Source organism: Zosterops lateralis (assembly GCF_965231275.1).
Source record: "Zosterops lateralis genome assembly, chromosome: 3".
Taxonomy (NCBI): Eukaryota; Metazoa; Chordata; class Aves; order Passeriformes; family Zosteropidae; genus Zosterops; species Zosterops lateralis.
In genome coordinates, this window is record NC_139764.1 from 2,052,781 (window position 1) to 2,076,365 (window position 23,585).

Genomic DNA, 23,585 nt, shown 5'->3' on the forward strand with positions numbered 1-23,585 from the left:
TTTATTGATTGTGAATGGGAAAGCTGCTATCTTGAGCTGGGCTGTCTTAAAAGATGAACAGTTCTGTGAAGGCTGTGAATAACAAATAGTCTTAGTTCTACTTGCCATTTCTGCTATAAAATTTCAGGCAAATTTGGTTTTTTTCAGTAACATTCATGGGGAGTGAAGAAGCCAGCAGCTGTGGACCTTTGTAGTTCAGCAGGAATGTGCTTCTTCTACCTTTTATTTTATTTTTTATTTGCATGATTCGTCTGAACTTAGCTGGTTTGTAAAAGTCCATATAATAAATTAAGTGGTTATTTGGACCAGTGAAACAGCAGTGTTCAAGCACTGTCAAAAGTAAAAGATGTCATAGCTGAAAAAGCCCATGTGGTAACCAACAATATGGAATGTCTCCTAAAGGTCTCCATTTTGGTACTTCCTCAAGGTTACACAAATTATTCCAGACCCTTTATGCCTATAATATTAAACATCTCTAATCTGATAAGCAGTGAGATAGCTCCTTCAAATGTTTGACCTCAAAACTCACTAGATTTCTTTCACTGCATCTCTTTAAGCTCCTGCGAGCTGTGGGAATTTGCCATGATCAACTGTGGAGCCTGTCCCTGTGACTTGGATTCAAAGAAAAATATCAGTGCTTTCTACAAAGGGTACAAGGCTGATTCATCACTCCTTGATAAGCTCCCACTTAGGCCAAGTGCAGATAAGCCTGGAGAAAAGCATTGATTCCTGACCCACATCCTCTCTTGGCTCCTGAGTCTGTTTTTGGTTTGGAGTGAACAAGCTTTAATGATGTTCAAAATCCATCTTATGGCTTTTGTGGTCTGCAAACCTTACTGAGGACATTAAGATGAGCCTCTAAAAATAGTGTTGGATTATGAGAAACAAAAAGAACGTTCCACTGGAGGCAGATGAATATATCAGGCACAAATACATGAATGCTGTGAGGCAGAACCTGCAAATTGACTTGGATCCTTCCGAGGATTTGAGCACTTCACTCCTTGGCACCTGACTTGCCCCAAAATGGGATGCCCAAACAGAATAAGATGCTAAAATATCCCTGTTCATGCAGTGCTCTGAATGAAGTCACTTGTCTGTCACTGTCATTCATCTTGTTTACTTGGGTCCATTTTAGAAGTTTATGTAACCTGAAGTTAAATTTTGAATTTTAGGTTTTTGTGGTGTCACTAAGTCCATAAAGAAAACATGACAAGAAAGTGTTCAAGCAATGATTTTTTTCCCTAACCAGCTCTCCAACCATTGAGACCAAAGGTTCTTCAGTGTTAACTAAACAGCAGAAGATACTAAATCTATGTCTCCTCCAGGTACAGACACTAAGAACTTTCATTCATTCATTCCTGTTGTTGAGACTTCATGCCTGGCCTACAGTCTGCCCATACTGCTGAATGCTACACTGTGACCACTTAAAACCTTAGCAAATACAAGTATTTTGGAGAACTGTGAGGACAAAAGACCCTGAGGTTTTTATTTTAAGAAAAAAAAAAATCCTAATTTCAGCATGAGGGCATTGGAATTTGTGTTTTAGCTTCTCCATGAATGTACTCAAATGAAAAGGGTTTTTTTTTAATTTTTAAGTGTACTAGAATGTTGCATTCAGCCTGAATTGCTGGATTGGCCAACAGCATGGAAGTGACTGGTCAGACTGTCTTGAAGCATGGATCCCAGAGTTTTATGCTGTCAGGTCACTCCATCATCCTGGATTTGTCAAGAATGACAGTGTTCACTTCTTGTATTGATCACAAATACTGCAGGTGCATCCAGTTGTATCCACGGAATCCCTGGCTGGGGAATTCCAAAAGGAGATGTAGCAAAAAGGGACTTGAATGACCCACTTTCATGATAACTCTACAAGAATGCAAATTAAAGTGTATTATCAACTGTGATCTCAAAATGTGTCCTTCAGGCACAGGGGTCAGTTTCCTGGGCAACGTGTTCTATTCCACCTTTCCTGTATCATATGTTTTTATTTTATTTTTTAAACTAAAAAAAACAAAAACGAGTTGATTCCAGTGTCACTTTGGAAAATGGATATTTGAAGGATTGGTGAGGAATGTTTGAATGAGAAACAGATTCTGTTGGCATTGAGAGCAAAATACTGTTGAATTTATCACTGAAAAGATCTATAGTTTAAGTGTAGCAACCTTAGCTGTGTCTGCTTTGTGCTTGGTAGAGCTGCACTTAAACCTAATGTAAGATTTTTGTATATTCCTTGTCCTTGTTGCAGGGGAAACAGGATCTTGACTGCAGCGATAGTCAGGTGCTACTTGTTCTCAAATTTGACACTTAAGTGCTTTTAATACCTCCCCAGTTTTGTTATATTTTTGATTTATTTGTTTGTGCAGTGCTGCTTAGAAACACAGGAAGCAAATAGGCTCTGGAAAAATCTTGGGAAAGAATCTGTAGTGAAAGATAAAAGTTACCAGTAAGTTTTTTTTTTTTTTTTTTTTTTTTTTTTTTTTTTTTTTTTTTTTTTTAAATTTTTATTTTTATTCCCTGCAATGAGAAAAACCCAAGTAGTGTTTGCATTTTGTTTATTAGGAAATGCTGTTCCCCGGGGAACCAGGAGCATTTTCATGCCAAACATTGTGGCTTTGCCCATCAGGTGTCAGGAGAGTTGGCTGCTGCCTGAACCAGCTGCTTGATTTGCATCTCAGCTCATGGAACTACTGACATGAGGCCCAGGTGCCAAATTTGTGTCCCATTATGTCTGTGGAAACAGAGTGGGAAGGGTTCTTTGGGAGAGTTTCTTCACTGCTCCAGAAGTGTCATCAGCAGAGCACAGTCTCAGTTTGGCCACACCCAGAGATGTCTGTTGCAAACATAGAGATAAATTTCAGCAAACACAGATTTCTCTATTTTAATGGTGTAAATTGGAAGTGGCTCTTTGCCCTACAGATTGCAGGTTCCATTTCTGAGCACCATCCCTTCAGCAATCTAAATTCAGGATTCCACTTCTGAGGGCTTGAGTCAGCTCAGATCTGTGGAGAACCAGGGGTGGACGAGATTGTAGACCTTGGCTTCGTATGGTGCTGGCTTGTCACCTGTGGATCTGTCCATGCCTAGTTCCATCTGTGTTTATTCTCCACACCATGGAATGTGTGCCCTGATAGCAAACCAGTTAGCTGGGTAAGAGGCTTACTGTGTGGAGCTGTGTGATTTTGGGGAGAGCTCATCAGACATGGGGGTAATCAGACCTTGCATCTGTCTTGCTCTGGTTTTGTGAACATCTGTATGTGTTGTGCAGAAAATTTCTCTCCCTCTGAACATGAAGCCAAATGCTGAAAAGCCCAAACCTAAGCATATGTCAGGTCTGAAAGCCAGCAAAATAAAGGTTCAGTGACGTCTATTTTCACAGATTCACAGCTTATTCTGAGTTGGGAAGGGACCCACAATTCAGTTCAACTCTTTAGTAAATGGCCTTTATAGAGATTGAACCCACAACTTGGGTGTTATGTGCTGAATTCATCATCAGAGGGAAAGATTGAAAATCTGTAACATATTGGTCATCAGATTAGCAACACTTATGCCTCTTCTGAAACTGGCTTTTGCAGTATGTCTGTCCTTTTCAGGCCCAAAAGCTTCTGCTCTGATTCGTGTTGCTGAAGCTTTCTGACTTCTGTGGTGTCTTGTGAGCTTCTGAAAGGGCCAGAGCAAGTCTGTGACTCCAGAGATGGGGTGCCTAGGGGAGAGGAGGATGTTGCTGTTCTCCTTTGCTCCCTTGTTACTGTGGAAAGCTATGGGAAAGTCCTGTCCTTGCTCCAACTTGTAATGCTGGAGTTTGAGCCTGCAGAGGGCTTGGCACCAGTCTGGTGTGACTGAGGAGAGAAAGCAGCTCTGCCCAGAGAGCTTGGCTGGATTAACTCATGGAGTTCTGGCCCTGGAGAGTTCCTGTGTGTGTGGGCTGGGATAGCATCAATGTGGGGAACAGTGATTTACGTGTGTGAATGCTCCCCTGGTGGCAGCCCAGTCAAGAAAAATGTCTTTATGAAGGTGAAACCTTGATGTGTATAAAGAGCTGTGGGTGTGCTGTTACCCTGAGCAAATGCTTACAACTTGTTAGTAGTGCCTGGTTCCCACCTGCAGCTCTTATCAATACTTCTGGAAACACTTTACCAACCACACAAATATTGTCATCATCACCTCTGTATTAAGAACCATGAGCCAAACAAAAGACAAGACAGGAGTAATCAGCTACCAACTAATGCAGGTTTCATGAGGTTTTGCTGCTGATTATTCCATTGCATCATGCCAGTTTTCTAACAGCTTTATTCTTAGTCTGTTTTCAGCATGGTGTAAAAACTGGGGCTGAAGTCACTCACAGGCCTAGAAAACACCTTTATGAACAGTCAGTTGGAGACAAACATTTTCAATGTGTTTCCTTTCAAAATCAACTTTTAAGGCAATGTTTCCTTCCTTCCTGAATTTCCTGAATGAGGCTAGTGGGAAACAAAGCTATTTTTAAATCTCTTTTGTGTGTGCAGCATTCCAGTTAGAAGCTGCTAATGTACCTTTTACATTTACAGGGCTGCTTAAAGCCATCCTGGCACACAAAGTGATTTACAATGGGTCTGCACCCGAAGGGCTGTGATAGCTTCACTAGAGAAAGCTCTGCTTTCTGTCCTGTGTCTGTGGCCTGTTTTTACTGTTGCAGACTAGTTGTGTAGCTGTGGTTGTCTTGATTTGGAAAATGAAGATGCTGGTGCCACCAACCAGAGGCATGGTCAGCTCTCTACTGGGGATTTCAGGCTAACTGGTACAATCCAAAGGAGCATTCATCTTCCATCAGAATAAAATTTGAAAATGAACATTCTTGAACCTAAAAAAAGAGAGAACACAGTATTTTGGCAAGATGGTCATCTGGCCCTCAGCATCCATCAACAGTGTGGCATGTTGTGACTGTGCCAGGGAGGGGGGAAAGTGGTGCTTAGCAGATATAAATCTCCATGGTGAGGCTCAGGCTGAACATCTGTGACCTGGCAGATGTGGAAGGGAGGAACTCGGGATTTGGAGCCGTTCTGCCTGGGTGCCAGCAGACTCCGTTCTAGCAGGTAGGTGGCTGCTGCTCTCTGTCAAACACTGCGGGCTGAAATGTTTGCTTGAAGTCCTGTAAAGCCGGGGCTGTGTTCAAGGGAAGGCCGGGGAAAGGTTCTGTGCTGTGCCCCCCCCCGTGGGGAGCTGGGATTTGACATCCCGGGATGACAGCCTAAACATTCCCGGCCAGGGAGATGCGCTGACAGGGCTGCAGCAACCATCCTGCTCGGGCGCACGAAGTTCCTGCAATTACAGCAGCTTCCTGCCGTGCCAGGCAGAGCCAGTACTTAATGGCCCTTCTCAGCTGAAATGTGCTCTGAATGCAGTCTAATGTTTCAGACCTGGGCAGAGATTAGAGGCATCAGTACTGCTACTATTTTCATCTTAATTACAAACCAGAGCAAACACCAGGTTGTGTGTCCTGAGCATGATTTAGCAACCTGTTAGTCTTTTAATTATCTCCCTCCTAATTCTATTGCTGTGATTATTTGGTACTTGAAGTAAGTGTGTATTTTTAAATTCTCATGGCAGTAACTTTTGGAAAAAAAAATAATTGCTTTTCATTTTGCAGACATTTTGTCTTTCATGCTGAAGTACAGGAACATATGGTGCTACTTCTGAGGTAGCACTTGTCTAAATATCTTTGCTTGTAAAATTTTCTGCAGAGCCATATAATTTTCTCCTGTAAAAACATTCCTACTGTATTTAACTGGTTTTATAGCTACTTAATGGGATTATCATATTTTTATAATTGCAAACTTTTAATGGGCTTGAATCAAGGAATTAGATTCTGAACCCTTAATAAGAAAAATGACCAGTAAGTAGGTAGAAATTCGAAGACAGTAGTAAGAAATAGTGATAATAGTGTAAAGAAAATAAAATAGTTTATCAAAATGCATCCCAGGTATTTAGAAAGGGTCAAAGTAGTAATTTTATTTTTAAGCTGAACTCTTGGGCTATCTCTAGCAGTCAGTAAACATGGAATGCTCTGATACAATGTCCAGAATCCTCACATGGGAGCTGGTTATGTCTCTGTTTGTGTTCAGTCTGGTGATCACGCTTCCCAAGTGATGCTGTTCCTTCTGCCTGAGCCATGGGAAGCTTGAGTCAGGAGCATGCATTAAAAAATGTAAACCAGCAGCACATTCATCTATATACAATGAAGAGAGACTGGAAATGTTCCTGAATGTGGCATAGTCAGGAGAGTCAGAGGAGTGGAATAACAGGAATATTCTGTATATTTTTGTCTACATTGCTAGACTCTTACCCAGCATGAGAGGTGATTAGTGAGGCTAATTGGCCTGTTAAATGAACATATTTAGGAATGTATAAAGATCCACATCTCGGGAATGATGCAGATCTAAAACCTTTCTTACACACCAGTGGGAAATGCATTCCAGGGGCAGCTTGCCAGGCTCCCTGTCTGCTGCCTTGGACACGCTGAGCCAAGGCTGGAGCTCTTCACAAACCAGGTACCTTGGAAAATGCTGCAGGGATGAAGCATCTCCAGTCTCCAGGAGAGGAGGAGCTGGCCCAGTCCTACCTGGGGGCAGAGCTCTCTTCCCCTACGGGATCACAGATGGAGCAGCAAGTGAACAATTGCTGGAAGCAGAAAGGCAGGAGAAGGATGGACTGAACAGGATCTCCTTTCTCCTGCAACTGGGCTCAGGACTGATTGCCATCTCCAGGGAAACATCACTCAGATGTGGAGGTTGCTTCTGTACCTGTAATGAGAGCAGGCTGTCTTTGATGCTGGAGGTTTGGAGTCACACCCTGCTGAGGGCAGACAATAGAGTTGCTCAGAAAATAGTTTCTGAGGGTTTTTTTTTTTTTTTTTTTAAGAAGAAAAAAGTGGATGAGGTCAGACAGATTCAGAGTTATACCTAAGAGTGTGTAGGTTGTAAAGTGAAGGACTGAAAAAACAAAAATGTTAGAAGAACTCTGGGCAAGGGAAAATGTCATAATCCAGTTACTCAAAGTTGGATTATGTGGAATTTGCCCTGTTTTTGAACATTCCCAAAAATGAAGGTGTGAGAGAGCAGAATTAGATTACAGGATAACCAGAGCTCCAGCATTTCAAAGTTTGAAATGGTAGGAAAAGCTGTAGGTAATGATCACTAATACATCATTTGTTTGTGGGTACTGAATACAACTGAAGGGTTTTGTTAATGACTGTAGTTTTCCAGTCAGTCATGGATATCAGTTTGGTCTCCTGCCCACCTCATTCTGCTGGCAGGTCAAAAACAGGACATTTGTCACAGTGCCAGTCATGGTGGAGTGACCATCATGGTGCTGCTGGTCCTCACCAGCTCCCAGGGGCTGCTCAGGATTTGTGTTTCTGTAGCATCTCTGAGCTCCCCATGGCTTTTGGTTTCTCAAGCACTTGGATGAGCTGCTGCCAGTCTTTCTTCAGGAGTGGGAATGGAGCTTTGGCAGACCTGGCAGCTGATAGGCTACGAAAGTGAATTTCTTTTTGTATAGCCTCTCCTCCTCTACCAGAGGAATCTCTGTGAAGCAGGATTCTAACCCCCGTGTACTAGCAGGCAGAAATCTTTCATTATGGAGTGTTTAATTTTTCAAATGGCTGCTGCCACAGTATCAGTCAATAGTCTGTGTTAGTTGAACTCTGCTGCTGAATCTGAGCTTTCCTATTAAAAAAGGAGGAAGCAAAATATTTTTTCTATCCATTTTTACGAAATTAATCTTAGCGATTTGTGCGAGTCGTTACTATGAGTCCTTTGATTATTATTGCTGCTGGAAAAGCAATTACACTGGAAAAGCAACTAAAAGTCCATAATGAGATTAAAACCTACAGTTCTAGTTCTTTTCCTTGATTTATTTTTGATAGTGGGTGATTTATTATTCAGAATAAGACAAGGATCTAGGGATTCCTCCTGGCTCCCCTTGTTAGTCCCTACCTTGCAGCTATTTGAAGTTTATGGCACTAAGAATTTCCTGCAGATGCCTGTGCTTTGGGGCTTGGAAAAAGATCCCAGGTGAAGTGAATCTGTAAAAATCTGATGGTTCATTTGATATGTGGCCAAACAGAGCAGCAGCTCATTTAGGGGACTACTTGTCTCATTTTAATTCAACTAGAAAATGCTCACTCAGCTCCACAAATAGGACTATCCATCTGTACACCTATAATAGGATCAGATTAATTAAAGTAAAAGCAGTGAATTAACTTCAGTTACTAAGGCTGCCATGAATTGCTCAGTAATAATTTAATCTTATGTTTCACAGGTAGAAGGCACCTTATAACTAACATGCTAAACTACAAATTTCTGATCCAACATGAGTTTTGAGTTTTTATTTAATTTTGTTTTCAGCATTGTCAAGTAACTTAGCAAAATAGCCTTACAAAGATAGAAGGTTTGAAAGCTTTATTGAGCAATTTGTAATCCTTAGTTTTAGCCTTAGGACTATTTCTAACTATAGCCTGAAGTACCTTTAATCTCCCAGTTTGTCTTGTCCTGGGTTGACAGTGCTTCCTATCCCATATCGTGGACTACCTTGTTATGTCTAACAGCTGTCCCTGTTTTCCTGTTGGCTGGGCGGGCACTGTCTGCCCCCCCGCCTCTCTCTTGGCTCACTGGCTTTCAGGCGGCTGGTTCCGCTCTTTGCTTGCTTGCACTTTTTGCTCTTTTTTTTTTTTTTTTTCCTTCTTTCTCTTTCTGCCACCTCTGTGCCTCTGTTTGTTTGTTTGTTTGTTTGTTTTTCCTTTCCCTCTTTTCCCCTTCCCACCCCCCCTTAAGATTTTGGACCGGCGCTGGATCTGACCTGACCTGAGAAGTCCGAGGATCTCTGGGGCCCACGAAAGAAGCTCTGCGCCCTCCCCCTCACAGTAACCTGAGCTTTTTTTTTCGTTTGCCCTTGTGTTGGGGGGTGTTTATTCATTTGTCAATAAACTGGTTTCTTTCCACTTTGTTCGAGAAATTCCTTCCCAAACCCAGGGCTGGGGGAGGGGTGGTAGCGGTTTTTGTTATTAGGGGATTCCTTTGGAGGTTCTTCCCTAATTCATCCTAAACCAGGACAGTCTAGATGGTAATTCTGATAAATTTAACATGAATCAAAGGTACTGTAGGATAGAAAGCTTTCGTGGAAGGTTACTCAGAAAAGAAATAGGTTAGGTTTTAATTGCACAGGCGAATATTAAATTGCCTTTCTGGTTTGAAAACAGAAAGTGGTCACATGCAGTTGCCTGGGAACTGCCCTTCCTCCATCCCACTGCCAGGGTATTTGTGAAGCGTCGAAATGTTTATTAGGGAGGATTTTTATATTTCCAGTTTCACTGTAAGGTAATATGTGCTTTTTAGGGAAATATATAGCTATGGGCTACATTCATTCACAGTCACCACACCCCATTCCCTCCATGCTCCTGTACAATATTCCAGGTTGGATGTGAAGCTCTTGGTGGGAAATTCCAAGTCTGTATCCAAGGGATAGCTCAGTGCAGGAAGGTGCACTGGGGGTGACATAGACCTTGTTCTAGAGCTCTACAAATAAACTCAATACTCAAATGTACAGTCTCTCTGAGATGCCACAATAAGGGAGAAAATAGAATTAATACAAGTGTTGCCAATCCATTACTGTATTGTGGGCAGGAAATCAGCCCTGCCCTCTGCCACAAATTAATATTATGGAAGTCTGGGATCCATCCTTGCTGGGCACTAGACTCTGCCTAGTGCTTCAGAGAATTGTGTGTGACTTGCACTTGGGCTGTGTGACAATCTGTGATTGCATTTCTGGAGACTGGAATTGGGGGTTGCTTCTTTCCTTTTGACACCACCCTGGTGACAGCTGAGGGCCAGCAGTGTTTGCTAAAGAGATATTGGTGTGATGGTGGCTCTTCTTGAGGAAATGCAGATTTTAGTCACTGATAATTAAAAAACACAACTACTGTGTGGTCTTGGGTGTAGTTTGGAGCTTTTTTTCTCTTAAGCCAAGGAATTTCTTAAAGTATTTCACTGGAAAATGGAACTAGATGGAGAAAATGGTGATGGTTAAATTGTGGAGACAGTGAAGCACAAGATTCTGGAACCTTTGGAAGAAGTTCTGCTGTGTTGCAATTACTCCTGTGGGAATCACAGGAAAAAACATGGTGTACTGGTAAGCTCTGAATCTTGAGGGTAAATAATTTATTGAATGTATCCTAAAATGAGATGTTCTGGTGTTTAAATATCTTTTGAATGAAAAGACCATCATATACTTTTTCAGTCACTGCTTTCACTAAAGATGTAAAAAAGAAAAATCCATATACTTACAGCCTAGGTTATTTCTTACACATGCAGGAGAGACATCTGAAGTAGAATCAAGGAAATACTGAACTAGGATTGTTGAGCCTGTTTTCCTGCCAGGAGTGGAGTCCTTGAGGCAGGAATAAGAATTAGGATTGCCAGGAGCAATAACTGACCTTTCAGCACTTGGGGTACTGTAAGTTGGCAGATCACAGGGGTAGTTCCAAAGCAGAGTTCCTAGCCCGTTTCAACCTCATGTTGATGAAAAATGGAATGTCAGAGGGAGAAAGGACGTTTATCTTGTTGCAAAGAACCATTCACACAATAATTATCTTGATTTTATTTTCACAGGAACATATGTTTTGTGTTTAATAGCCAATGCCTTCCTTAAGTCTTTGCTTCCCACCGTAACTAAAGTATGAAAAATCAATGGGAATGCAGCGAGGGAAACAGGTAAGGTTGGAATAAAACCTTGGCACAGTTGGCCACAAGTAGAATGTCTTTTTGAGCATTAACAGAGGTGAAAAAGTGTGGCCAGTAAACAACAGGGAGAAGAAACAGGGGGATTTGGCTTTAATTTCATTTTTAGTGGGAAGAAGAAATGAATTTGAATGAGAAATTGATCATACACCGTTTGATCCTCTTGCAGGAATATTGCCATTGATTTCTGGAGGAATGGGATGTGCCACCTCGTTTGCCTGTGACTGTGCTTCTCTCTTGGTACTGACTAATTCACTGACACTCTAAAAAGCTGCAACCCAAACAAAAAACCACCACAAATAAACAAACAAAATCTAATTTATTGTATGGAGACTAAATTAGTTTTTAAATCTCTAATATGAATGTAATGGAGCCGTAGAGGCTGAGGAAAGATTTTCTCTGAAATTTTGCTGCTTGGACTAACTCCATGCTGTTCAGTAGTGGCAATGGTTAATTCATTTTCTAAAGATCACGTAGATACATGAGGCTGAAACTTTGTGATTTATTTTGAGCTCTGAGGAATATAATGTGAAAACCTATTCAGGTTTTACTGGCTGGCCAGAGACTGCAGTCAGTTTAATGAGACACAGCTAAATTTACCATGATAAAGTGCTGCTTCGTGCATGAAATGGATGTTGTGGTCCTGTGCTCGTGATTGGTGATTTATTGCCTTCAACACTGCAGAACCAATGTGCAGAATTAATTTTGAGTGGATTATTCATTGTTTTTACCCCCTGGAATCTTGTATGATTGATAAACATAATTTAAAAGAAAAAAACAAAGTCAAAAATTAACTATGAGAGATTTTAAGGTTGCACATTTTATAACCCCCCCCTTTTTCCCCACGAGATGTTTTACAAACCTAATGTAGCATCAGTTTGTGCTGCAGAAGATGTTTATAGCTCACTTTATTCTGGTTTCTTATCAAATTACTGGTTTTACTCTGTAAAGCTCTCAGGGGATTGAGTGAAGCTCCAGTGTACGGATGATCCCTCTGTGCATGGTCCTTCATTCCCCATGGCAGTCCCTGGGCTGATCCCAGCTGACAGCCCTCAGCTTGGAACCTCAGGCACTGGGACTCCACTCACAGGGAAATACCCACAGTAGGGCTAACTCAGCCACGGGAATTTTCAGCTCCCAGTCTTGTAGCTGCTTTTACCCTCTAACTTATGGGGAGAAAAACCTGCTCAGGCAGAGGATTAGCACTAGAAAACTGAGAAGAGAATCCAGCCAGCAGGAGATAGAGGGGAGATGTATTAGAGGCAAGGAAAATGATTAAATGTACTGTGGTTGTCTCTCTGGAGCACAAGCTCCCCACGACACAGTTTTGGGGTTTCTTCTGATGCAAGCAAGCCTTGGGTCTGCCTCTTGCACTGTGGGGATTTGAAAAAATGTGTGCTGCTCCCCCAGTGGGTTCCTTACACTCAGGGCTCTGTAAAAATACACATTTATGTACTGGCCTGTCCTGAAGGTCTCATTTTGGCAATGTTGGGTTTACAGACTGAGCTGCTGATGGGTGCTAGAGGTGAGCAGCTCAGCAGGAGTCCTGCCTGAGCAAAGAGCAGCTCAGCTGGGCAGCCTCGGCCTCCAGGGCTGTTTGTGTCTGCTGCTGGAACCATCAGCGTCAGCTGTGCTTCCAAAATCCAGGGGGTTAGGCTGCATAGGACATGTGCTCTGATAGGCTCCACAGCAACTAAATATTGGACTTAGGTGGAATTTTGTAGGTCCTTAAGCAGTTTTGGAAGGACCTTGCTCTACAGAGCTGAGGTGAGCCAATGACTTTGCTTTGTGAGAGGTTGTTTCATAATTCTCCTTTAAGCTTGGGCTCCTGTGCAGGTCCGGGGTGACACAAGGGCTCAGCAGTGTCTTAGCTGTCAAAAACAAAGGCTCTGTGTTTCATTTAATCCTTTATTTATTTAAAAGGAAAGAAGCTGTACTTTTGCAGGCAAGGCTCTTCTCAGCATCTGAAAGCTGAGCAGGGTCAGTCTGGATCTTTACCTGGATTTTTAACCTCTGGAAAGGACATGGGTGTGCTTGTGGTGGAAAAACCATTATCTTTTCAGTCAGTCATAAATACTGTGAGGGTAAATTGAAATATTAAGCTAAGATTCTTTCTACCTGCTCTTTGAAATACCAAAGACCAAGAGCTTGAAAGTTTTTCCAAGGTCTCTGCAAACATTGGTGGTGGAATTATCAGTCACTTTTTGTTAGGAGCTGCTGTGTGGTGTTGCTTTGTGCTCTGAGCAAACACAGCCCCTGTATCCCTCTCTCCTTTGAGTCCTGAGGCTGATTCATATTTTCTTCTCTCATCACAGCACCTATTTATTTTCGTTATCACAATCATCCTTCCATCATCTCTTTGCCCCTTGTCCCTGCCACTCTGCTGGTGGTTTGGTAGATAAAACATATTTAAATGTAATCAAAAATGTCTGCTGAGGGTGGGAATGGTTCAGGACTATGTCAAGAAGGATCATTCCCATTCTGGGGAAAAACCTCCTTTCTCTGACCTGTTTTCTCTCTTGGAAATTCTGTTTCCCTTAGGCTTTTCTAGACATCTTCAGAAACGTCAGTGTTAAAGAATTTTATGATCTGTAAGCCAATTTTTTGGCCTTCATCTTTAACTATCAAGTGACTCTGCTCCTCATACTTGGAGTTGCTCACAACTCCTCTATCCATTACACACACCAAGCCCTGCAGTGCAACAATCCAGAGAATATTCTGTTTGGTAAAAATCAATCACCATATTCTTTCTACGTCTCCCTGTTTTGTCATCTGTCATCTTGGATTCATCAGAATGATCCATGTTTGGGTTTTCATCCCCAAATCTGGCCAGGCTGTCTGATGGACAACTGTGGCTACAAGACAGTTTCCTTAAAGGGCTGTTGGCACTCAGACTTCACCCCTGGAAAAATTGTGAAAAATGAATGATGTTGTGGGAGACATAGGTTTGTTTTCAAGGACTAAGCTTTATGCTCAAGGTAGTCATAGAAGAGTGCTTTCAAATTATTGATGTCTGGAATGTGAAGCCATCAAACTTCTGCTATGGGAAAATCTTTTTGTATTGGAGAAATATATCTGAGGTCTAAAATATTTCTTTTTGTCTTCCTCAGCAGCCAAACCTCTGTGTGTACTTTGTAGCTCTCTGAAATGATCCACATGTGGTTGGACTGGTGCTGTGTGTTCTGCCCTGAGCAGGGCAGAACAAACCTGGCCAAACTGAGCCCCATTTGCTGTTTCTCTGGAGGAGGCTTCCCATATCTCCTAGAGATGTTCTGCCTTATTCCAGGTGCTCAAGGAATGAACTTCCAGCATTTCTCAGCCTTGGCTTTGCTTTCAGTGGTAAAACCCATTTTACTGATTTCTTTGGCAAATGCTGCTTCAGTTTCTCTTCTGTATCCATAGTGTTCTCCTCACCAAAATAATAAACCTTTCTATTATTTTGAGTGATGAGGGAAATCAGCATGGTTCTGAATCTCATTGTAAGTTTAAAATCTCTTATGGGTGCTGTCAGAAGAGACACCACAGTTTGTTACTATCCTTGAAGACAGGAGCTCATGGTGAGTCTATCAAAGTCTTGATGGGTGATGATCAAGCTTCTCTTTTCCAGGAAGTGTGAGGTGTGGCAGACCCAACAGTTGGCAGCCCAGTCTTCATTTTTGTGTCAGAGGGATGCTGTGTGTTTCAATATTGGGGCAGTGTTCCTTCCCTGGATATTTGGCAGACGAAAATGGGATAGGAAAAAGGGTAAAACAGTCTTTGGCCAAGAGCAGCATGTGCATCAAAAATGCTACTTTTTGGAATATAGTTAATTAGTAGAATTATAACTTCTAAAAAGCTGAGTGCTGTCAGCAAGAAATGACACATAATCTTGAAACAAGATAAAACTTTGGGATAGAAAACACTGAAAGATTCATAGCTTGGTTTAGATGCCTTTGGAAGCAGGGAAGGGAAATTGACTGTACCTCCTAAAGCCACAGGTATCATTCCAGCTTCTGGTTCTGGAAATTCAGATGACTTGAGCTTTGTGATCTCCATTAAATCTTAACAAAATTCTCTCTCTCATTCTGATACACTTGCAGAAGCTTTATCCTCATGTCCCAGGGCAGAATTTGGATTTGATGCCTCCCTGACGATATATTGCATTTGGTATTACATGCCCACTTTGCACTGCATGCTTCAATTTAGCTGTCCCTGGTTGAAAGGCAAAAAGAAAAAAAACAGTAGAGAAGGAATGAATGTCTTATATTGGAAATCCAGAACAAATCTGAACTAACTCGGTGAGTGTGTGAAGCTGTAGTCCCCCTCTGTACCTGCTGTGGTGGAAGGTTTGGTTTTAATACAGAGGGAACAGAAATGAAACTCTTGTGCACGAATGAAACAAAAACACCCAAATGTTTGCCTGACAAATAAATGGGTAAGGCAATTTGTTTAATGGTGTTGTTTTTTTATATTTTTTTCTGTAGAGAAAGCAAACTGAAATCCTTGCCCCCAGCTGAGGTTTTGCAAGTGGGCAGTGTCAGCTGGAACAAGGAGTCTCTGAAGGACGGGAGGACAGGGGAAAAGGACACTGTATAGTTTCTAGGCAGTATTCCTTACGCTTAATGCAATGAGTGGTTAAAACAATAAGCAGGTTTGGTGTCAAGTTTTGGAGATGTCGTACTAGAGCCAGGAAAAGGAGAGAAAGGCAGGAAGCGCTGGGATGTGCTGAGGGTGGTTTTGTCCAATAGAACACATATATAGTAACTGTTCCAAAGGGAACACAGAGGTTGCAGAAGAGCAGAGCTCTGAGTTCCTGTCAGGGCTGCTTTGAGCTGTGCTGAGCGTGCAGGCCCTGGGAACGATCCCGATCCATGTCGGGGCGGGAGAAGAGCGCGGTGCTCAGTCAGGAGCGCCGTCCTCCCGCGGAGGGAGGGGCAGCCTGGGGATTCCTCGGGCAGACACAGCCCATCTCACACCCCGGCAGCTGCTGCAGCCGCGCATGGAGTGCCACAGCCTCATCCCGAGCTCCAGTGATGCTCTGCACACCGTGTCAGCAGGGAATATGTTGCAGTGCAAGTGGTCTTGGTGCTGACGCTATTTTTACTTGCCTAGGCAGCATCTTGATGAAATCAAGGGAGACTGAATATGTTGAAAGTTTTGAAGTAGAAAAGAAATAATAATGATGCTTTTCTTGAGACCTGTTTTTTCTCAGCCATTTCTTCATTTCTTTCCTCAGTAAGAGGAGGGTCTGACTGCAGGAAATGGTTTAATCTGATTTAGTAACACCTGGAATACAGAGATTTTTTTTGTTTAGCTGTTTATGCATCTTAATACACCTTGTTTCTTCTACTTTCTTTCTTTTCCTTCCCAAAAGAGTTTTAACAAATGCTGACACTGTAATGAGGAGGGAAGAAAATGACTCCTTGACCATACAGCTCTGGAAATTAAATCCCTCTTTTTTTTTTTTTTTTTTTTTTTTTTTTTTTTTTTTTTTTTTTTTTTTTTTACTCCATGCAACCATCCCCCTGCAGCCACAGGGAATGAGAAATGGTTTGTATGGGTGTTCCAAATCAGCAGATAAAAGTGTAAAAATGGAACAGATGGGATGCCAAACCCTTAACTAATTCAAGGTGACATAATGCAAAGGGCTTCTGACTGATGGAGAATTTGCCTTTGTTTTTGGATCTTCAGGGCATTTCATACATGACATCAAATAATGACAGCTCTTCTAAAAGCTGCAAAGATTTGGATAGTGGCCACCCCAGTGATGCAGAAGCTTTTCTTCCTTCCATACCCTGACTTTACTGCTTGATAAAATAGTCCATTTTACCTGGTAACCTCAGCCAGTGTATTTTGTGCTATTCATGATATGGATTTGACTCCACACAGTGGATCTGGTTACCAGGTGCAGCAGAACTTCAAAACTGAAATTAATTGAACTGTGGAGGGAGTTTTCTGGGTCTGACCATTCAGCTTTGGGGTTACAAGTGAAGAAATTCAAGCTCCATACCACACTTCATAGGTTCTTTTATTTAGAAGTAAACAGCTCATCTGGGATCTCTTAGCCTGATGTGAAATTCCAGCTTGATGGTTTTCTGATAAATAGTCCATCTCCTGTGCTTTGCTGAAGCTCTAGGAAGAAATGCAAGCTTCATGTAAAGCTGCAGGCAGAATAAGCTGTATTTCACTTTTATAGGGATTTTTACCAGCAGTTATTTTTATTGTGTTCAGACATTAACCCCACTAATTTTCCCTTTTGTTCCTTAAAGGCTTAAAAGTAAAGCTTATCAAAAGACAACACATTTTTCAATATTTCCCGAGAAGGTAAAGGAAAAGTCTCATGAAGAGGCATCAATTAAAACAGGATATCAATAATTTTACATCCAGTGGGCTGGGTGTATTGCTTGAGCCTCTCTCTCAGCTGCAGCTTTGACTCTCTAGGGGTCTGGGTGGGCAGAGCAGTTTTGTTAACTTCAAACAGGTGAGGGTGTGATCCACGTGGGGTTAAAAACCTTTGACTTATGAGGGCATCCATATTATTCTGCATTTAGTTTGCACCTGAAAATATGTCTACTAGCTACATGGGCTTGTATAAACCCTGACTCTGAGGTGGTCCTGACTCTGAGTTTGAAATTATTTCATTTAAGAAAAGGAAGCAAATACTTTCATATCTATGTAGACTCAATCTCTTTTCCTCTAATTTTGTCACTCTGCATTTTGCTCTTCATTAAGTGCAGGAGCAGGTCCCCCAGCCCTGTTCCCTGGGCTCTTGCTGAACCAGTGTAAGAGCAACCAGGGAAATAAACCTCTGCAAGTACACCCAGAAAGTGCTTTTTGCTGTCAACAAAGTATTGAAGTATTGACCTTGCAGATGAGTGGGAACTGCTGTTCCCTTGCTGCTGTGTGCTCCTGCTGTTGTCTCCTCTGGGCTTCACTGGGAAAGCACTGGCATTTCAGCTGGGGAGGAATCCTGCTCCTCACCTGGAGTCTGCCATCAGAAACCCAGGTATTTATAGCACATGCACCCCTGTGGAAAGTGCTGCTATTATATTTGGGACACTTCAGTTCTATATTTAACTCTGTTACCTCCAGTGAAAACCCTCACATTCTGCCTGTTATTTTCCTTAGCTTGCTCTCATGGCACATGTCACTTCTTTCTCCCTCTAGACAATTACTGCCATATGTCTGTAGGTTCCAAAACAAGGAGAATGAAAGAACTTTCAGGCAAGTGATGAGATTAAATTGACACAGTGCAGGACTGGAGCTGAAAAATGTTAGGCTGCTGCTATGCCTTCTCAAATGCCCTTTTACCAGCTAAGAAAATCTGCCTTTAAAAAATGGTTGGGACATGAAAAAAGAATGACACTAAAATGTGAACAAAGGGAGCATCAACACAATTCACAACCAGCGTGTGAGATCAGGAAGAAAACCCCAGTTAAAACAGTGATTGAGCAGAGGTTTTCCTCAGAGGAGGTCTCAAAAATTTGTCCTTCTGTCACTTTTTTAGCAAAGATTCAAATGTCTCTGGGGGTAAAACTGCACTTTGGATGGTATTTGCTTTAGAAGTGAGTCATGCCTGGGAAAACAAACTTAGTCAAGATGCATTCCACAGCAAAACAAACTTATTCAAGATCAACTTACTTGAGTATCATAAATTAGTTCAATTCCACTAGAATTTGATACCAATTAATCTAAATACAAGCTAAATACATATGTATGTTTTGTATAAGCTTCATTGCTAATAATAAGTGAAGCTCTGGTCATCTCCTCCTTGGGGACAAAAAAAAATTAATTGATGAGGGATAACTGGAACAGACTTCAATCTCTGAGGAGAGGCAGGGGGAAAAGTGAACATATATAAATAAAACATAGAAACCAAATATATAAACAATGAGTTATCTGCAAAAGACAGATCGAAGCTTTATTTTACTTCTAGAAGATAGAGACGATCTATAAAATGCAGTAGCAGGATATTCAAAAGCAATAAAAGAAATGAAGATGTTGTTTGAACATATAAATAAAATTTGATACTTAGAGACAATTCATAATAGAAAAAAGACTGAAATGTGGCTTTTAGGAACTCATAAGTGACAGAGCAATCTGGCTGCAGCTCAGTGTGCCAACTCCTGTGTGCTGCAACATCAACTTCAGTTGACCATTTAAAAGCTGTTTTTACCCTTCCATACTGGAGCTTAATTTCATTCTGAAGTCTTACCCAATCAATTGTTCATAATTTTTTCATAGATCAGGCACAGAACTGTGCTTGCTTGGAGGGGATCCCTTTGTGCAGAGCCTGCTGCATTTGCAGTGTAGCTACAGGTTGTGTGCATGGTTTGACTTGCACTCATGTGAGCTCACCCTGAGAATGCTGTGATTTTAAGCACTGTGCCTTATTTTAGTGCAGTGGATGGTTACAATTAAGGGAATTTGTAAGTAGAAATTTGTTTGGGCTCGATGTGCAGACATAACACCACACAGATTGTGTTCTAAAGATAACACACATACCTCTCTCTGAAAATGTGGCTGAGCAGTCAGGGAGGAGGTTGAGTAAAAATAAAATATTAAACAAGGGAGGAGCCTTCCACCAGTGTCTGCAAATGAGAGCAAAGGCATTCCTTCCTACAAATGCACCAGGATTAAGAGGGAAGAGGCCACAGGACCATAAAAGAAGAGGTGCAGTATGTACAGCCTCATCTATTTTTACACTCACTTGTCTTCTACTCCCCTATATGCTCACCAGCCCTAATTTGTTTTACCTAAGTGAATAGATTGAAATGAAAAATTAAATTAAAAGGGGCCAAGTAAATGATTTTGCCTTGCCGCTTCCTGTGGGGTATGGATTTGGGTCATTTGAAGGAATTTAAATTCTTGACTAGAAGCAGGTGAAAGGTTGGTGTTTCATCTGTCATTTTGTTAGAAGTGTAATAAACCCCAGGTAACAGGCAAGGATGTTGTTGCTCTCAGGTTGATAAAGTCTCCATGGGAAGTGCTGCTCAATTCTTTTAAATTACACAACTGCCAAATTATAAGCAAACTCTGTGGAACACAAGGAGTTCTTATGAGTTTTATCTCTTTCATTTTGCCATGCTCAATATCCTGCCCTTTATTAAACCACCTAAGGGATGGACAGTGAGATCTGAGAAATCTCTTGCTGTTCCCAGGGGCCTCCTCCACCTCTCAGTTATTGGACTCCTTGTTTTTACTCAAACTTCTGTCTCTCATGTAGAAATGGTGTCGTGCTGCCAGACACACACACACCTGCAAGGAGGTGAGGTGGCATTTCCCCTGTGACAGGGGATGTGCAGAGCGTGCCCTCTTTGGTGTCTTCTGAGGGGTAGGAAAACGATTTCTGAAGCACTGGAGACTTTCCTGCTTTGTGCCTCTTTCTCTGGGATGTGGGATAAATCCCATCTTGAGGCCTCACTGCAGAGTGAAGTGATGAGCAGTGCTTGGGAACCGATTCTAGGTCACAAGGGTTTTTTTAATTTTATTTTATTTTACTTCTTAAGATACAAATTTAGAAACTCATTAAAGCTTTGTCCTTAAGGATTAGACATACTTAAAACAACGTCAGGATTTTCTCTGAAGGATACAATGGAATTTGTTGACAAGATTAAGGACAGGCAAACGGTGTCACCCGAAGCCCACAGGAGCTACTGAGGAGTTCACTGATAAAGGGTTTGAATCTGGCCTCCAGAATTTTGCAGGTGGGAAAAAAAAAAAAAAAAAAAGGCAGCTTATTTTACTTCTTGGATAAGGAATAATTCATTGCTACTTCCTAATAGAAACCATGGGCATTGATTTTCCATGGATTTATGTGTGGTGGTTTACAAGACTAATTTTTACAAAATGGTTTCTGTTGGCAGATACAAGCAGTCTCCTGCTGCACTGACTGAACAACCGCCATTAAGCAAATGGTTGTCATTAGCAGGTACTTTTTAAAGCTTCATTTTGTTTAAGCTTTTTTTTTTTTTTTTTTTTTTTTTTTTTTTTTTTAAATCCAAATATCTGTAGAATTGCAAAATGGGGGAAAAAGATCCACATCTAGCTCAGATTGCTGAGAAATCTTTGGGAAAACTGGTTTTATAAAGCATCTTAAAAAGATGGACACAGCTGTACAGTGTTGACTGTGTAATTCTAAATATAACTCTAAATCCTATTAATTCCAAATATATTTTCATGAAAAGTGTTATAAATGCAATGGCAAAAATTGGATTAACAAAGAAACAATTTATTAATAAAACGATCCAAATCACCGATAAAAAGAGAAAACCACAAAAGGATTCACAGCGCAGCGCCGGGTGGAAGAGAAGACCGCACTCAAAAGCACAGTTTTCCCAAATCCATACGGAGCAGGTCGCAGCTCAGGGTTTTATAGGGGTTTTCATGTCCCGAGGCAGAACAGGTGCCCAGGATAGTCCAAATAATTTTCGGATGGGCTTCCCGGATTTGTCGGACTCTGCAGACCGTATTCCGGGAAGATCCTTTCACATGCGGATGGAGCTCACCAGCCCATGTTTATTTCAATGTGTATTCCTCGGCAGAGAATTCTCTTTTTTGTTCGGAGAGGAATTTCACTGTCCGGGTTGCGATGCCGATTCTTATCTGGGTTGGCTAGTGTCTTTGTTTCTCGTAATGGTCCTTGTCCTATTCTCTTTGTCTCAAGACTGAGGATGGTGGAAGCCTGGTGGGGGAATAGTTTCTACGGACCATACCTTTTTCATATTTTATATTAACACCAATCTAACATATCTTGCTATATTCTTTTATCATGAATTTTTACCCAATGTCACATTTATCACAGTCCCCCACCTAATAATTTTATTAAATTAAAAATTCGTGCTTTTTTATTATATTTGTTTCTTGTGAAGAAGACTATTAATACCAGTTGGGATCATAGTCCTCTTGAGACATTTCATCATATCCCTGAAGTGTTTCACTTTCTCCATTTATTTTCCCTTCAAATCTTTTCAGTGTCTTTGCTGCTCTTCCGCTCTCTCCTCCTTCCTCTAGTTTCATTAATTTTGATATTTGGGAGAGAGAGGTCGGCTTTCCTGAAGCATTTTCTGGGTCCATGGGCAGGAAAGCGATCTGCATTCCCTGGACAACAGAGTGGATTAGTCTAATGAAGCAAGGGATCAAACAAGGAACGAATATAATACCTGCGATAGAACAAGTTATGAAGAACACTAATTTCTTCCACCAAGCTCCTTGTCCAAATAACTGATCCCACGAAGAGGCTTGCAAGATGGAATTCCATTTTTGAACTTGCACATGCGCCACCTTTTTAATTTTCAGCCGCCAGTCCTCTGATTGTCTCCCCATAATCATCTATCTCAATACAGCATTCCGATTCATTGAACCTCCCACATACCCCTCCTTCTTCAGCTAACAAATAGTCTAGGGCTAATCTGTTCTGGTATACAAAAGCCCTCATTTGTGAGTGTTGTTTTGCCAGAAGTTCTAAGGCATCTGAAATGTGGTTGGAGACGATCTCAACCACTGCTTGCAGCCGGATAAGCCTGTTAAGGAGGTAAATGGGGGTCCTATATTCCCAACTGCCATCATTTGCCCAAGTGGCTGGCCCGTAATATTCAATGATTCTTTTGGCGGGCCACTCCTCTTCCTCCCATTTTTGACTGCCTCCTGCCATTGGTAATTCTCTTTTTAATTCTCTTTTGTGCCGATCCAGTGTCTCAAAGAGGAGGGCTCCTAGTACATTACTCTCTGACCTAGGTAGAGTAAAGAAAAAGGGCCTAATCATTCCCAGAGTACAGGATCCCTTCCATTTTCTGGGGAGCTCACTGTATGCCTTTTTCCCGCATATCCTGTATATTCCATCAGAAGCTTTCCATCCCGTATTAGTTTTCGTGGGTTCATTCCAATACTCTTTCAGGCCCTCTAGGTCTTGGAAGGGATTAGCCCCAGTACTTTTATGCCAACATAACCCGATTATCTCGATCCACTCACAATTGTTTCCCCGACTGCGGCTCCAATAACCTGCAGGTGGTTCAGGTTGCCAAATCCTTGATTTGTCATTCGAGTTTACTGCAAGCGTGTTTATACATGGTGTATAACCCACCAGATCAGTGAACTCTTTTCCTTCTCTGCTGATGCAGATAGTGCCAATGATTCTTTGGTCTAATATCCATCCCTCTGATCTTTGCATGGTTTTTGATATTTTAGATCCTTCCCATTTTAAGAGTTGCTCTGGGGTAAGTCCTTCTCCCTTCCAAGGCCACCTTTCGGCCGATTTTAATCCTCCACAAATCCAGCAATTAGATAATCCTAATTCAGTAGCTATCTCCTGTATCAGGTCTATAAAGAGATTCTGGTTAGGAGCTGGTAGCCCCCAGTCACTGTATTGTTTTGCTAATTGCTCATAATATTCACTGAGAGATTTCAGTCTCTCCTGTTCGATTCTCCTTTTTCTGGTTTCGACTTCTTGCCTTTTTAATTCTAGATTTATTTGCCTCACCTTACTCTCTGGGTCCATCCCTTCCTCGTTCCTCGAAAAACAAAAGGTCTGATCAAATTGTAAACACACGCTACTGTCATCATTTTTCATCAGATCAAGAATGATAGGCTCATTGTTGAAGAAAACTTTTTCCTCATGTTTAAGGTTTCTTCCTTCCCAGTATAATTTTCCTCCCATGGTGCACATTCCTAATTTAGTCTTATCATAACATAAAGGGTTTACTCTGTAATATGCCAGGAAGGTTGATTGTCTTTTTCCTCCTAACCATACAGTTTTGTTGCATTGGTCACAAGCTGGGATTGGGGAAAGAATCTTGATCTCACGTTTGCGTATGACATGGGGAGCCATTTCCCTTCCCG

At 41.6% G+C, this 23,585-nt stretch overlaps 1 protein-coding gene across 6 annotated transcripts in view; it reads left to right on the plus strand.

The window, feature by feature from the left end:
* The window catches only part of CCDC85A (coiled-coil domain containing 85A), a 186,164-nt gene that overhangs the window by 119,347 nt on the left and 43,232 nt on the right, over nt 1-23,585 (plus strand). The window contains exon 3 of one of the 6 annotated variants that reach the window (XM_083858154.1): nt 558-649. The exons of the other annotated variants lie outside the window; for them this stretch is intronic. Coding sequence (XP_083714280.1) covers nt 558-586 — 29 coding nt within the window. The 3' untranslated portion in view covers nt 587-649. Of the gene's footprint in view, nt 1-557; nt 650-23,585 lie in introns of those variants that run through there. 6 annotated transcript variants of the gene reach the window in all.